The sequence below is a fragment of the Rhinatrema bivittatum genome, chromosome 5 (assembly GCF_901001135.1).
Source record: "Rhinatrema bivittatum chromosome 5, aRhiBiv1.1, whole genome shotgun sequence".
Classification (NCBI taxonomy): Eukaryota; Metazoa; Chordata; class Amphibia; order Gymnophiona; family Rhinatrematidae; genus Rhinatrema; species Rhinatrema bivittatum.
In genome coordinates, this window is record NC_042619.1 from 125,829,892 (window position 1) to 125,846,569 (window position 16,678).

General features: G+C 43.5%; 1 protein-coding gene across 1 annotated transcript in view; it reads left to right on the forward strand.

Moving 5' to 3' along the window:
- CPB2 (carboxypeptidase B2) overlaps positions 1 to 16,678 on the forward strand; it is a 59,515-nt gene that overhangs the window by 22,111 nt on the left and 20,726 nt on the right. Inside the window, exons 6-8 of the mRNA XM_029602889.1 lie at positions 2,629 to 2,733; positions 4,159 to 4,269; positions 12,334 to 12,424. Of these exons, the coding sequence (XP_029458749.1) occupies positions 2,629 to 2,733; positions 4,159 to 4,269; positions 12,334 to 12,424 (307 nt within the window). The remainder of the gene's footprint in view (positions 1 to 2,628; positions 2,734 to 4,158; positions 4,270 to 12,333; positions 12,425 to 16,678) is intronic.

The following is a 16,678-nucleotide window of genomic DNA, read 5'->3' on the forward strand; positions in this document are numbered from 1 at the left end:
ACTTCAATTAGGTATAGTTATATTTTTGCAGAATTTCGTGTAGCAAAACTTTCCATGCTATTTTTCTACTGAACTCATTTGCATAGTAGAAAAATTACAAGTAAAAAAAAAAACTCTAGTGTACACAAAATGGTACACTTCAGTACATGAGCCTCAAAGATAGCCATTGTAATGGACAATGGCAGATGGAAAGAGGGGAAGCTGATTGTTCAACCTGAGTTCTTCAAAGGGTTTTACATGGGAAAAGTCACATCTTTTATATTTTTATTTATTAAAAAGTATATTTTGACATAAAAATTGCAGAGGTTTGCACTAAAGGTGTTTGCTTTGCTTGTGAGGTAGATTCATGGAATCATGAAAAAATAGGATTGGAGGGGGGGTCTTCAAAAAGTCACCTCGTAGGGATATGCATGAAAAAACTATCATTTGATTTGTTTTTTCATTATTTATTTTTTTCCAGCTTTTTTTCATTTATGTATTTTAGCATTCACCAAAATTATTTAACATGCATTGAAACCATTTAGTGAGTGCTAAAATGAAGGAATATTGAAACATTTGGTTGTTTTTTGTGTTTTAAATGGGAAATGACAAAAAAAGAAACAGTTTATCCCCTTGCCTCCAAGTATAATCCTATATATATATATATATATATATATATATATATATACTAGCGGTACCCGGCCACGCATTGCAGTGGCAGAGTCAGGTTCTTTACCCTCCCTCCCCCTTCCCGTTGCTCATTTACCTCAGTCACTCATCCTCCTCCCCCTTGGTCACTCACCCCCCCTTCCCTCCCCTGTCCCCACTCCAACTCTCTCTCATCACACTCACCTCTCCCCTCATTTTCTATCCCCTGATACTCACCTCCCCCCTCATTCTCCCTCCCCTCACTGTCACCTCCCCCGCCTACTGCCTACCCTTCAGATCAGAAAACCTTTGTCTTTCTATTTCTGTGGGAACCCCCCCACCCCCAAAAAAACCCCCAATCCCAACCCTTTAAATCAAATAATAACCCCCCACCCTCCTGCCCCCTCCCAAGACCTGGGAAATTAAAATTGTTGGTGCTACATGTGGTCTGTCCCTGGGCATCTGTGCGCGTTATGTAGCCAAATAGGGGAGTGCCTAACCAAATTTGCACTTCCAAATTTGTTTTGTGGTCTGGGGAGGGCTGTTTTGGTGCGTTCCCGAGATCGTGCAAGTTTAGTGTATGTATTTGTGTGTGAACCTCCCCCTTCCCCCAAAAAACAACCGTATGAGAAAAGTTCTCTTAAACTAACCACCCCACACTCGCCTGCCCCCCTCCCCCAGCCCTGCAAAAAACAGTAGCCCACCACCCTGCCCCCCTCTCGAGTTGCTGAATGAATGAAACCTGCCCCCCCGTGACCCCTCCCCAAGATGTTCGCAATAAATTCATTACCACCCCCCACCCTCCAGACCCCCCGAGACCTGATAAAAATGTCTGTCGGTGGAGCGGGCGTTCAGGAGCAGTCCGGGAGCGATGTATTGGCGTTGGTCCATCGGCTGTGAGCACTGAAATGGGTTCCGACGGCCCTTTGCCCTTACTATGTCAGTGGGGTGGAGCAATGGCAGCAGTAGGTCCTCTGACATAGTAAGGGCAAAGGTCCGCTGGCTGCCAGTCCTGAAAATGGCGCCGAGGGGCCCTCGCCCTTTCTATGTCACATGGGCTACTGCCGCCATTGGTGTCCCCGAGTGGCATAGTAAGGGAAAGGGCCGTCGGCGCCATGTTGAGTGCTGGCAGCCGACGGCCGTAGTGCAGGAGATGTGTCCCAGACTGGTCCTGGCCCCCTGCTGGAGCCTCCCGGACTTCTGTCAGGTTTTGTGTGTGTTGTGAGGGCCTGGGAAGTAATTAAATTTGGCATGTGTGTGGGGGATGTGAGGAGGGTGGTTTTGTGTGTGTTGGGAGGCTGTGGTAAGGGAAAGGAGCCTCCCGGACTTCTGTCAGGTTTTGTGTGTGTTGTGAGGGCCTGGGAAGTAATTAAATTTGGCATGTGTGTGGAGGGCGTGAGGAGGGTGGTGGGTGTATTTTATCTGTAAAGGAAATAGTTATCTTCTGGCGAAAAAAGTGCGCGAATGTGTTAAAATGGAAGTGAAACGTGGACCTGGACTGGCAAAATGATTAGTGTAGCGTGTGTTAGTGTAAGGTGTAACAGATGGCGCTTATGTCCAGCAGATGTCGCTGTTTTCTCAAAAAAAATTTTAAACCTATTTTACCTGTTACAGGTGTGACATATCTGTAATGTAAGTACAGAATAACCTTCCTGTATGCGAAATGAATGTTGTGTCCAAATTTGAAAGCAATCGGTTCAGTGGTTTCTGAGATTAGCGATTTTGTCCAGACTATTTAACATTTTATATATATATATATATATATATATTTAGAGAGAAAGAGAGAGAAAATTGTTTTATTATCCTGCAATCATAAACCTCCAATAAACCTCTCCTTGCATTTGTTACTTAGTTTAAACTAGTTGCGTACACATCTCCTTGGAGAACCCTTTCAAGATAGAGGTGTAGGAGAAAGTATGCTTGAAATATTTCTTGTCTTTCTGAGATCTATACATTTGTTCCAGTTTGACATGCTTTTGAAGCACATTGGTTCTTTCTCAGTTATCTGGTAAAGAAAAAAGAGCAATCGGAGCTATATGGATTGATTGTGGTATCCATGCCAGGGAATGGATTGCACCTGCATTCTGCCAATGGTTCATTGGGCATGTAAGTGTATTACTAAATATTTTGTGCTGTATTCAAAGTTAATGACAGTTCTCAGATCGTTAAATGCTGTTGTTTCTTCAGTGTCTTCAATAGTTTTATGTATCAGGTTGTTATAATTGTAAACCGGAGTGAAGGCTACTCTGCTCTACCTCGGTATATAAAAAATGCTAAATAAATAAATAAATAAATAAATAAATTAAATGAATGGTCATATACCGTATGTCATCTTCTCTTGTTAAAGTTTCTCACTCCTATTCCACTCCTCTTAATAAATACTTGGGTACTGCCATAAGACCAAAAGGTCCATTTTGCATTAACCACATGCTAATTGGATAGCTAGGAGTACAATAGCTAGAAGTGACCTCAAAACAATGTAGGCAAAGAAATCTGAGGTCAATATTCAGTGCATTTGTCTGGATTTAGCCAGACAAACGGTGGGATTTAAAAATCCTGTGTGCTGAATAACTTCTGGTTATCTGGCTAAGTAGTTATATTATTAATTTATATTACTTCCAAGAGGTTATGGTTATATTATGTATAAATGTATAAATGTATGGTCAAATTTTGTGTATAAATAAATATTATGTAAATATTATGTATAAATATTAAATATTAAATATAAATATTATGTATAAATGTATGGTCAAAGGTCATAACAGAACATTAGGGGGACTCATGATTGTCCCCTACCTTCTCAGCATGTTCCCCTTAGCATGACTTAATGCCACCCTTTCCTTCCCTCTTCTTCCTCCTCCCTCCCTCTGTTCTTCAGCCCTCTCCTCTTATCCCTCTCTCTTCACTGCTACCCACTATCCTTTAGGGCCCCCGCTTACGCCCTATTTAATTCTCAGGTTCATAGTGATACCCTTTTTGACGCCTTTTTTCATGTAATGCCTATCACCACTATTTTGCGGTTCTATTTATATTAGATATTTGTCGACTTGCTACCTATTACCACTGTTTGCTGTTCTATTTATACTTGTTATTTATATTTGTTTTATATTGTTATTTATATTTGTTATTTATATTTGCTGTTCTATTTATACTTGTTATCTATATTTGTTATTTGATGACTTGTTTTAATGTAACGCCATAACCGCGATTGTTCTGTTTCAATGGAAACCGATATGATTTCATATTATTTTCAAGAATGTCGGTATATAAAAACTCTAAATAAATAAATAAATAAATAAATAAATAAATATTATTTCCAAGAGGTTATAGTTAATGATGTTATACTTTTATGAAAAGCAATGTAACACACATGATTATCAGACTGGCCATATTGAAATGTTATTTTACAAATAATTATATATCCAGAAAGCTCTTCTTTTGGAAGGCATTTTAATAGAGCTGTTTCATTGCAGAACATTTTTGGGTGACCAAAAAAATTGTCATTTCTTGTATTTTTGTTTTGTTTTTTAGGCAACAGAATTCTATGAAAAGGATAAGCAAATTATGAAAATTCTAAAATATCTTGACTTCTATGTATTGCCTGTGATGAATGTAGATGGATATGAATATACATGGACAACTGTAGGTATACTAGTCCTAAAGTGCTTTGCAATATTTCAGTAAGACTACTTGTAAGCAGCACTCAACTCTTGGGACTTGCATCACCCAAATAATTTTTGGCAGCCATAAAATCAGATATTTATGTACAAAGGATACATAAAGAATAAAGGCCTGGATTTATCAAAATGCACTAAATACTGCATCTGATAGAAAAAGGGGTGTGTTTTATGGTAATAAGCAGTTTTATCATACAACCCTGGAGAGAGAGATATTAGCCGTAATACCTCCAACACTAGATAGGTATTTATATCTCTGGGAGGCCCACCTAGTAACTCGAGGTGAGGTTTAGATATCAGTGTAGGGTTTAGGAGCCACTTTGACATTCAAAGTGAGACGTACGAACAGAACAGTGCTCTCTTGTGAAGATTTGATGACCCTTGGAGTGAGGAAACTCACCCAAAGATGAGATTTGTGCAATGTTCTCTCAACCTAGCTTGATGTTACCCAGGTAGAGAGTCCATCAAGCTAGGTTGAGAGAACATTGCACCATACGTTATGGTGCTATCGCATGCATTAACAGTGCTTTTCGCATGCGAAAACACCTTATAGCATTTTGATAGATGACCCTAAAAAATAGTTGAGCTACATAGAAGCAGCCACCATAAATGTTCCACTAATGTCTACCATTTTGCCCGCCAACCTGCAAACAACGACTGAATTACTTATATACATTCATACTTTTTATTCAACTACCTGGTTTCCTCAGGCCCAAATATATTTACTAGGGATGTGAATCGTTTTAGGACGATTAAAATTATCGTCCGATAATTTTAATATCGTCTTAAACCGTTATGGAACACAATACAATACAGATTCTAACGATTTATCGTTATAAATCGTTAGAATCGTGAGCCGGCACACTAAAACCCCCTAAAACCCACCCCCGACCCTTTAAATTAAATCCCCCACCCTCCCGAACCCCCCCCAAATAACTTAAATAACCTGCGGGTCCAGCGGCGGTCCGGAACGGCAGCGGTCCGGAACGGGCTCCTGCTCCTGCATCTTGTCGTCTTCGGCCGGCGCCATTTTCCAAAATGGCGCCGAAAAATGGCGGCGGCCATAGACGAAAAAGATTGGACGGCAGGAGGTCCTTCCGGACCCCCGCTGGACTTTTGGCAAGTCTCGTGGGGGTCAGGAGGCCCCCCACAAGCTGGCCAAAAGTTCCTGGAGGTCCAGCGGGGGTCAGGGAGCGATTTCCCGCCGCGAATCGTTTTCGTACGGAAAATGGCGCCGGCAGGAGATCGACTGCAGGAGGTCGTTCAGCGAGGGTTCCGGCGCCTCGCTGAACGACCTCCTGCAGTCGATCTCCTGCCGGCGCCATTTTCCGTACGGAAAATGGCGCCGGCCATACGCCTATGGCCGGCGCCATTTTCCGTACGAAAACGATTCGCGGCGGGAAATCGCTCCCTGACCCCCGCTGGACCTCCAGGAACTTTTGGCCAGCTTGTGGGGGGCCTCCTGACCCCCACGAGACTTGCCAAAAGTCCAGCGGGGGTCCGGAAGGACCTCCTGCCGTCCAATCTTTTTCGTCTATGGCCGCCGCCATTTTTCGGCGCCATTTTGGAAAATGGCGCCGGCCGAAGACGACAAGATGCAGGAGCAGGAGCCCGTTCCGGACCGCTGCCGTTCCGGACCGCCGCTGGACCCGCAGGTTATTTAAGTTATTTGTGGGGGGGTTCGGGAGGGTGGGGGATTTAATTTAAAGGGTCGGGGGTGGGTTTTAGGGGGTTTTAATGTGCCGGTTTTTCGATTTTTCGATTTTTCGATTTTTTAACGATTTTTCACGATATTTTACCCCCCCAAACGGCAACAATACGATTCCCTCCCCCTCCCAGCCGAAATCGATCGTTAAGACGATCGAGGACACGATTCACATCCCTAATATTTACTTCAGTCTCAGGCAGGAGTATTTCAGGGCTGGACCACTGCCACCATCTCAAAGTCAGTGCTTTGGGAAAAATAGGAAATCTTGAGCTATAAAATTTTCATCTTTAACACTATTGAAAAATTGTCTTCAAAAAAACTGTTAGCAGACTTCCTATACTTTTTAACTTCCTAGAGCTGCCCATGTAAATATTCTTTTAAAGGAAAATTTTTGCAAGACAGTTTAAACATGCTCACCTATTAAAGCATGCTTTTTATTCCCTATTGACAAAAACCTCCTCTAGAACATACACAGTATCTTCTCCTATTTCAATCCTATTTTTCCTATCATTCACAATTTTACTTCCATTCCTGTCACAATTATTCAGTTACTCCTGCATTTGACATGCTTTCAACATGAATGTAACCCCATAATAAGAGATCAGCTCTTATCTACACAAATGTACAACATAATTCAATAGGATTATTATCTCCAGTGTTGTATATACTGTATATACTTACATGCACCACAACTATCCTAACCTGCATGAAACACTCACAATTACTATTCCTAGCTCTAGCTAGCACAATGGCATAGTAGATGATGGTAGAAAAGAACCATGTACTCTATCCAGTCTGCCTAGTTATCTTTACACACTGCTAAGGATATATCCCAGCTGTCAGCCACAGAGTGTGATCACCTGCAAGATTTCTCCTTATCCAGGACAGTCTTTTTTTGTCTTCTTCCTTTATTCTCCACCATCTTGAATAGAAGAACATACATGATACCCACTTAGGAGGTAATTTTAAAAGGAGTTACACATGTAAATATAACATCCTATTGTAGAAATGTTTAAAAGCCTTTTACACACATTTAATGCACTTACACATGAATATCCTATGGACAATTTAATGGCATATATTGTAATAATTTTCCAAAGCCCCCTTACACAGGTAAAGTGCATTTACATGTGTAAAACTCAAATGTAAGTGTGTAAATCTTTTTAAAATCAGACCTGTGTTGTGGTCACCTCATCTCAAGAAAGACATAGTGGAATTAGAAAAGGTGCAGATGAGGGCAACAAGGTGCAGAAAATGAGAAAAGTTAAAAAAATTTTATTAAAAACCTTCATGAAGACCGGTATAGAAATATGTTAAATAAATAAATAAATAAACAACCAAACAAACAAAAATGATGAAGGGAATGGCATGGCTTCCCTATGATGAAAGGCTATGCAGGTTAGGTCTCTTCAGCTTGGAAATGAGATGGCTATGAGGGAACATGATATATATCCTTTTTATATTTTTTCTTACTGCATTTAAACCAAAATCTCTGACCCATAGTAGCTCAAAGCAAAATATGCCATATATGTCCAAGAGATACTTAACTTATGTTGATGTCAAATAGCCTTTCTGATAATCAAGATGCTTTATCGGAGTTATTGGAGAGGCCATTTGACATCAATTTAAGTATGCCTTGGACATATACAGTATGTTTTGTTTTGAGCTCCTACAGGCAGGAGATTTTGTTTTCAATGCAATAAGAAAAAACACAAAGAATACATTATTCAATGATTGATAAGTTAAACATTTAGACATAAAGGAGGTCCATATTCAGTTAGTGTGTATGGCTCTACTGGATAAACGTATCCAGCTAACCGTGTTGTATATTCAGCGGCACATCCATGCCAATGAATGAATGTACCTGGTTACTTTAAAGTTAGCCGGATAAGTTTATCCAGCTAACTTTATGTCAGGTCTGTAGCACGACCAGAGTTAGCCAGATAAGTTATCTGGCTAATTCAGCTCCTCCCCGAAACACCTCTGGACCACCCCTGGAACACCCCTCACTTATCCGGCCAAATTCTAGCAGGACAAATAGTTAGCCGGCTGGAATTTAGCTGGATAGGTGGTAATGTTTTCATTAGCTGGATAACTTCTTAGTAATCTGGCTAAATGAATATAGACCTCTTAGAGATTTACAGGTATATGATTATTAATAAGTGCACTACAATCATTAGTCTTTTATCCAAGTTGCATTCCATATAATACCAGGCGTGTGAATAACACACGCCTGGTATTGTTCTTCTTAAACCCTTTGACAATAGAGAAGGAAAGAAAGCAGATAGATGATGGGAGTGGATGAAGCAGAAAACTATAATAAAGTAAATATAATGGAAACATAGCAGAAATCCTAACATTTGTCAAACTTACAACTTTATATCCCATGGCATCTATCTGTGTAGAAAAAAGGGAAAGATAGTAATTCTTTGTAGAAAATCAAACAGCAGATTGACACAACCTCCGCCTCTGAGAATGGCCTACAATAAATAGATGCAAAATGACTGAAATCTATCACACTATTGCACATATCATGGGTGACACACCAAAACACAATTTATGTTACTACTATGAAATATGAGCATGTGCAATAATCATCTATTCTAAAATGCGTGGACAGCATTCACAATTCCTAAGGGCATGGAGCCTCAGTTATTGTTCAATTGCAGCACAGAGAAAGTAATTTAAAAATCCTCTCACTCCCTAAAAAAAAGAACAAACATTAACAATAACAACTGAGCACCATATTTAGGCTAACGTATCCTACTTACCAATCTTGGATGAGTATTTTATGTGGTGGCATAATAGTAGTAGTCTGTCTGTGCTAGGCTCTTTTGAAATGCAACAGTGCCTTTCAGGGTATTCAGGTATTCATGGTAGTTGACTGGAGCTTTGGGAGCCAAGGCTAATTGTATAATAGGGGTGTGCAAGGAAATTATTTTTATTTTGGTTCATTTTGTTCATTTTGGACATTCATTTTAATTTGTTTCAGAAAATAGTATGCACTATTTGTAAATAATGCATGCTATTTTCTGAAACAAATATAATCTTAAACATTTTGGGGATTTTTGGCAAGATTATGCATTTGTTTTGTGGTAAAACAAGCCAAATTGAAAAAATGCAAAATTTGGTTCAGATTACCACTTATTTTGAAAGTGTTGTCTCGCTTAGGAATCCACCCACCCCATATGCTATTTCTTCTTTTATAAGGCTTGAATGGTGGAGAGTCTGCTGCTCCATCAAAGTAGCCCCTGTCCTTAACATCCTGTCTGTCTTGACTATACTGCAAACTCCACAAAGCAGGGATTCTCTCTTCTATGTGTCAGTACAGCACTAAATAATAGGGATGTGAATCGTTTTTTGACGATTTAAAATATCGTCCGATATATTTTAAATCGTCAAAAGATCGTTAGGGCCACGATACAATACCAATTCCCCCGATTTATCGTTAAAAAATTGTAAATCGGGGGAAGGGGGAGGGCAGGAAAACCGGCACACTAAAACCCCCTAAAACCCACCCCCGACCCTTTAAATTAAATCCCCCACCCTCCCGAACCCCCCCCCCCCAATGCTTTAAATTACCTGGGGATCCAGCGGTGGTCCAGAACGGCGGCGGTCCGGAACGGCCCCCTCAATAGAATCGTGTTGTCTTCAGCCGGCGCCATTTTTCAAAATGGCCGCCGCAAAATGGCGGCGGCCATAGACAAAAATGATTCGACGGAGGAGGTCGTTCCGGACCCCCGCTGGACTTTTGGCAAGTCTTGTGGGGGTCAGGAGGCCCCCCCAAGCTGGCCAAAAGTTTCCTGGGAGTCCAGCGGGGTTCCGGGAGCGATTTCTCGCCGCGAATCGTTTTCGTACGGAAAATGGCGCCGGCAGGAGATCGACTGCAGGAGGTCGTTCAGCGGGGGTTCCGGACCGCCGCTGAACGACCTCCTGCACTCGATCTCCTGCCGGCGCCATTTTCCTGTACGAAAACGATTCGCGGCGAGAAATCGCTCCCGGAACCCCGCTGGACTCCCAGGAAACTTTTGGCCAGCTTGGGGGGGCCTCCTGACCCCCACAAGACTTGCCAAAAGTCCAGCGGGGGTCCGGAATGACTTCCTCCGTCGAATTGTTTTTGTCTATGGCCGCCGCCATTTTGCGGCGGCCATTTTGAAAAATGGCGCCTGCTGAAGACAACACGATTCTATTGAGGGGGCCGTTCCGGACCGCCGCTGTTCTGGACCACCGCCGGATCCCCAGGTAATTTAAAGCATTTGGGGGGGGGTTCGGGAGGGTGGGGGATTTAATTTAAAGGGTCGGGGTGGGTTTTAGGGGGGTTTAGTGTGCCGGCTCACGATTTTAACGATTTTTCACGATAGTTTACACACCCAAACGGCAACAATACGATTCCCTCCCCCTCCCAGCCGAAATCGATCGTTAAGACGATCGAGGACACGATTCACATCTCTACTAAATAATAGTGGTGATAATTCTGCCAAGCCATGCCGGGTCATCAACCCAGAACTATTTTGAACTTCTTTCCTTTTCCTCATTGAGAAAAAGTAGAAGATGGAGGCTGCCACTGGACCTGACCTGGTACCTTTTCTATTTAGAGGATTATCACTGACTCTATATACCTTGCAGCACTATATAAATGTTTAATAGTAGTAGTAGTAGCAGCAGCAGCAGCAGCATTACTAAGATACTTCTTATGTTGGTTCATCCTCTACAAAAAAGGAAAGCAAATACACATTGAGGTCCATATTCAAAAGCATTTAGCCGGATAACTCAGAAGTTATCCGGCTAAATGAAAATTTGGACACTTATCCACTTAGGGCCTCATTTTCCAAGGAGTTACTGCGTGTGATCAGAGAGAGAGAGAAAGAGAAGAGAGAGAGAGAGAGAGAGCCTTGCTATAATGTCTATGCCCTAGACAGGTATTTGTATCCCTATGAGAGGCCCACCTAGTAACTCGAGTTGGGGATTAGGTAAGAATGTAGGGGGTTGGGGCCACTTTCACATTCCACGTGAGACGTACGAACAGAACAGTGGTCTCTTGTGAAGATTTGAAGGCCTTCGGAGTGAGGAAGCTCACTCCAAGATGAGATTGGACAATGTTCTCTCCACCTAGCTTGATGGACACTCTACCTGGGCAACAACAAGCTAGGTGGAGAGAACGTTGCCCAAATCTCTTCTTGGAGTGAGTTTCCTCACTCCGACGGCCAGCAAATCTTCACTAGAGACCACTGTTCTTTCCGTAGGTCTCATGTTGAATGTGAAAGTGGCCCACAACCCCCTATGCTCATACCTAATCCCCACCTCGAGTTACTAGGTGGCCCTCCCATAGGGATACAAATACCTGTCTAGGGCATAGGCATTATAGGAAGGTTCTCTCTCTCTCTCTCTCTCTCTCTCTCTCTCTCTCTCTCTCTCTCTCTCTCTCTCTCTCTCTCTCTCTCTCCCCCCCCCCCCCCCCCCCCACATGCCTGCAGGATACTGAAACAGGCTGTCTGGGAATAATACAACCAATGAATCTAGCTGGATAACTTATTATAAGTTTATCCAGCTAATTTTGTTATCCAGACAGTGACTGAATATGGACCTCAATGAGTATTTTGACATAAATCCAAGGAAAGATTAGAAGGTGTGTGTGATGGAGTGCCCCTAACATGGTCCACCTTAATTCCCATTAAGAGAGAGAGAGCTTTGTGGGTGGAGCCCAGCAGTGGAGGAGTAAGAACTAGGATCCAGGTGGGGATAGGCAGACCAGGCCCAGGTCTCCAGGAGGAAGGCAGCTGCTGTGGAATATTGCTGTCCAAACACTGAAGCTGTAAAGAAGCTACAAGTACTGAGGGAAATGGTATAACACTGCGAGTAATGGGATTACACTGTTCTAAGGTTAAGACAGTCTACCAACGTTTGGTTGTTGAAACTGCAAATAAAGTTCAATGTGTTTTTGAAAAGACTGGAGTCAGATTAACTTTGTGCCTCCAGGCCTAGGGATCACCGCTTTGGTCCCACAGAGTAGAAGAAAACAAGTGAGAGATGATTCTAGAGCACAACATTGTAAGAGCAGGGTAGAGGGTGGACACAGAGAAAGGGACAGCAAGGTGGAACCCCAGAGATAATTATTGGATAAGCAGGTACACAGCTGCGATAACAGAAGTTTGTGTGAACTGTTTTGATGTGTGTGCATAATCAAGACTATGTGGGAGAAGAAGCAGTGCACCCATACCGGAGCCTACCACAGGAAAAATCCCTATTTTGGGAAGAAACAATAAAAACTACCTTTCATTTTTTTATGCAATTATTTTGTAAGATGTTTCTTTATTCATGCAGAATCGCATGTGGCGAAAGAATCGTTCCAAGCATAGTGACAACATGTGCATCGGAACGGATCTGAATAGAAATTTTGATGCTGGATGGTGCGGTATGGCCTTACTTTACTTCTGTAAAATGTAGCTGAGAGCTGTAATTCTTTATCAGGGAACTATAATTCTCCTATCATACCATCAATTTGTGCATCTTACAAGTTCATATTCACATGTATTTAATTTATATTTCAGATGTACTGTATATGCATTTTTTTTCCAGAGCAAAGAGTAAGTAGAGTTCCTAAACATCTAGATACTGTATGTAATGGTAGCTAATAGAGATGTGAATCGGAACCGGAATCGGTTCAGATTCCGGTTCCGATTCACATCGTGGGGTTTTTTTTTCGTCCAGCCCGATCGCGGTTTTGTTTATCGGCTGCGCCCGAGCCGATAAACAAAAAACCCACCCCGACCCTTTAAAACTAATCCCTTAGCTTCCCCCACCCTCCCGACCCCCCCCCAAAAAAAAACATTTTACAGGTACCTGGTGGTCCAGTGGGGGTCCCGGGAGCGATCTCCCACTCTTGGGCCATCGGCTGCCACTAATAAAAATGGCGCCGATGACCTTTGCCCTTACCATGTGACAGGGTATCCGTGCCATTGGCTGGCCCCTGTCACATGGAGGGGGCACTGGATGGCCAGCGCCATCTTTAAATATGGCGTGGGCCATCCAGTGCTCCTACCATGTGACAGGGGCCGGCCAATGGCACGGATACCCTGTCACATGGTAAGGGCAAAGGGTCATCGGCGCCATTTTGATTAGTGGCAGCCGACGGCCCGGGAGCGGGAGATCGCTCCCGGGACCCCCACTGGACCACCAGGTACCTGTAAAAAGTTTTTTGGGGGGTCGGGAGGGTGGGGAAGCTAAGGGATTAGTTTTAAAGGGTTGGGGTGGGTTTAGGGGTTATTTTTGTGTGCCATTTTTCCCGCCCTCCCCCAAAATGATAAGAGAACCCCCATGAACAATATCATGGGGTTTTCTAATCGTTTTGGGGGAGCCCCCAATTTCTGACGATTTTGAAAATATCGTATGATATTTTCAATCGTCCGAAGCCCGATTCAATTCCCTAGTAGCTAAATAATAGTTAATACAGGACTACTATTTTATAAAGATATGCTTAGTTTTAAGTTTTCGGGTCGGGCACTTCGTGGAAAACTTCGTTTTCCTATGTTTCTTTTTTTTTTCTGCAAAACAGACAAAAAAAAAAAACCCACCCCAACCCTTCAAATTTACTTAATTACAACCCTCCCCCCACCATCCCGATCCTCCCCCAAGACTTATTAAAAGTCCTGGTGGTCCACCGGGGTCCCGGAAGCGATCTCTCCCTCTCTGGCCGTCGGCTGCCACTAATCAAAATGGTGCCGGTGGCGCTTTGCCCTTACCATGTGGCAGGGGCTACTGGTGCCATTGGTCAGCCCCATCATATGGAAGGAGCAATGGATGGCCCACGCCATTTTCAAAGATGGTGCCGGCCGTCCATTGCTCCTGCCATGTGACAGGGGCCGACCAAAGGCATCGGTAGCCCCTGTCACATGGTAAGGGCAAAGCGCCACCGGCACCATTTTGATTAGTGGCAGCCGACGGCCAGAGAGGGAGAGATCGCTCCCAGGACCCCGCTAGACCACTAACAAAAATGAAATAAACATTAAACAAAATGAAATTAATGAAAAAAAACTTCAATTATGAAATTAAAAAACAAAACAATTTTTTTCCCAGTAAGTTCCTAGTATGCATAGCATTCCAGATGTTGCTCTTTTATCCATTTCTACCCAAATATTTAACTTACCTTAGCATTTTGTTCATCATCCCTCCTCAGCAGGTTTTCCAGTCTGTATTGGAAGACACTGCACCCCTTCTTTGACAGGTGGGCCCATCTCTGCTTAGCAGTCCTCAAAACTGCATCCATTGGTCCAAGAAGCCAAAATGCTTTCATCAACACTATCTATGCAGCCATTTATTCATCTCCAGAATATAAGCTTTACTGCCTGGGCCTTTATACTTGACTAAGAAGATAGGGGAGAATACCACTTGCGCACCTAGCAGCTTTACTGTCCCTAAAAGAGCCATAAAGTCATTTTTATATATTCTGTGTAGTATCTAGCAATATCATTTGTGCCAACATGGATGAGCAGCATTGGACAGAGGTCAGTAGGCTTGAATAGTTTCATCAATCTTCGTAATATCTTGGATTTTGGGGCAGATTTTCAGAGCCCTGCTCGCGTAAATCCGCCCAAAACCGGGCGGATTTACGCGAGCAGGGCCCTGCGCGCCGGGAAGCCTATTTTACATAGGCCTCCCGGCGCGCGCAGAGCCCCGGGACTCGCGTAAGTCCTGGGGTTCTCGGAGGGGGGCGTGTCGGGGGGGCGGGCGGGCCCGGTCGTCGCGGCGTTTCGGGGGGCGTGTCGGCAGCGTTTTGGGGGCGGGTACGGGGGCGTGGCTACGGCCCGGGGGCGTGGCCGCGCCCTCCGTACCCGCCCCCAGGTCGTGGCCCGGCGCGCAGGAGGCCCGCTGGCGCGCGGGGATTTACGCCTCCCTCCGGGAGGCGTAAATCCCCCGACAAAGGTAAGGGGGGGGGGTTTAGACAGGGCCGGGTGGGTGGGTTAGGTAGGGGAAGGGAGGGGAAGGGGAGGGGAGGGCAAAGGAAAGTTCCCTCCGAGGCCGCTCCGATTTCGGAGCGGCCTTGGAGGGAACGGGGGTAGGCTGCGCGGCTCGGCGCGCGCCGGCTATACAAAATTCATAGCCTTGCGCGCGCCGATCCAGGATTTTAGTGCATCCCCGCGTATCTACTAAAATCCAGCCTACTTTTGTTTGCGCCTGGAGCGCAAACAAAAGTAGGCTATTCGCGCGCCTTTTAAAATCCGCCCCTTGGGCACCTAGCAGTCAGCACACTTTCCGGGACAACATGTCTGGTCAGCAGATGGTTACCTCTGTGCCCCTCAGAAGGGAGTCACCAGCTACCACTACCCTCTGCCTCCTTGGTGAAATGGTTGTTGAGCCCGTAGCTTTGGGATTTGCATGTTATAATTCTTCCTCATCCAGGATAGTTTCTCCTCTTACCTTTCCAGGGTTGAATACCGGTTTCTTCAGTTGAAGGGAAATCGGAGTTAGGGTGCTAGACTTAGTGGCCGCAGTATTCTGGGTCCAGCTGTCATCTTGTCAGTTATACCTTCCCCTCTGCATGAATTTTCCATCTTTGATGCCTCGATAAGCATTTAATCAATGTAGTCCTCATTCTCCCGGATGCTTCTGTCTCGCTACCTCTTCTCTGAGTTCTGCCACCTGTTTCCTGAGGTAGACACACACTGTGGACCAGGCCATTTATCTGGACAGCAGTAGAAGTGGTAACAATTGTAACAGCTTTGGTGATACAATGTTTCCTGGCCATCCTTCAGCTGTTAGGAGCTTCTGATACCTGTTGAAAAAAATGAGAAAAACCTACCAGAGGCTAATTTAGCCATAAATCTTCCTTCAAAAATTGGAAGAAGGATCCATCTGAAGAAAAAAGGAAAAAACATAAGCATTGGCACATTAAATGTAAAACATTGTTAATGCAGGATAAAAAAAAGAATTTGAAAAGAAGCTAGCCATAGAGGAAAAAACTCATAATAAAAACATTTTTAAATATATCCAAAGCAGGAAGCCTGTGAAGGTGTCAATGGATGATCTAGGAGTTAAAGGGGCACTTAGGATAGATAAGGCCATTGCAGAAAGACTAAATGAATTCTTTGCTTTTGTGTCTACAAATGAAGATGTTGGGGAGATACCCATTTCAGAGATGGGTTTCAAGGGTGATGATTCAGATGAACTGAACAAAATCACAGTGAAACCTGGAAGGTATAGTAGGCCAGATTGACAAACAGAAGAGTAGCAAATTGCCTGAACCAGATGATATACACCCCAGGGTTCTAAAAGAACTAAAAAATGAAATTTCAGATCTATTGCTTGTAATTTGTAACCTATTATTAAAATTGTCCATTGCACCTGGAGACTGAAAGATGGCCAATGTAACCCCAATATTTAAAAAGTGCTCCAGGAGTGATCTGGGAAACTATAGACCAGTGAGCCTGACTTCAGTGCTGGGAAAAATCATGTAAGTTATTCTAAAGAACTAAATCACAGAACATACAGATAGACCTGAGTTAGAGGATATAGCCAGCATGAGTTTACTCAAAGGCAGTCTTGCCTCTCAAATCTGCTACATTTTTTTAAAGGGGTTAATAAACATGTGGATAAAGGTGAGCCAGTAGATGTAGTGTATTTGAATTGTAAGAAGGCATTTGACAAAGTCATCCATGAGAGGCTTCTAAGA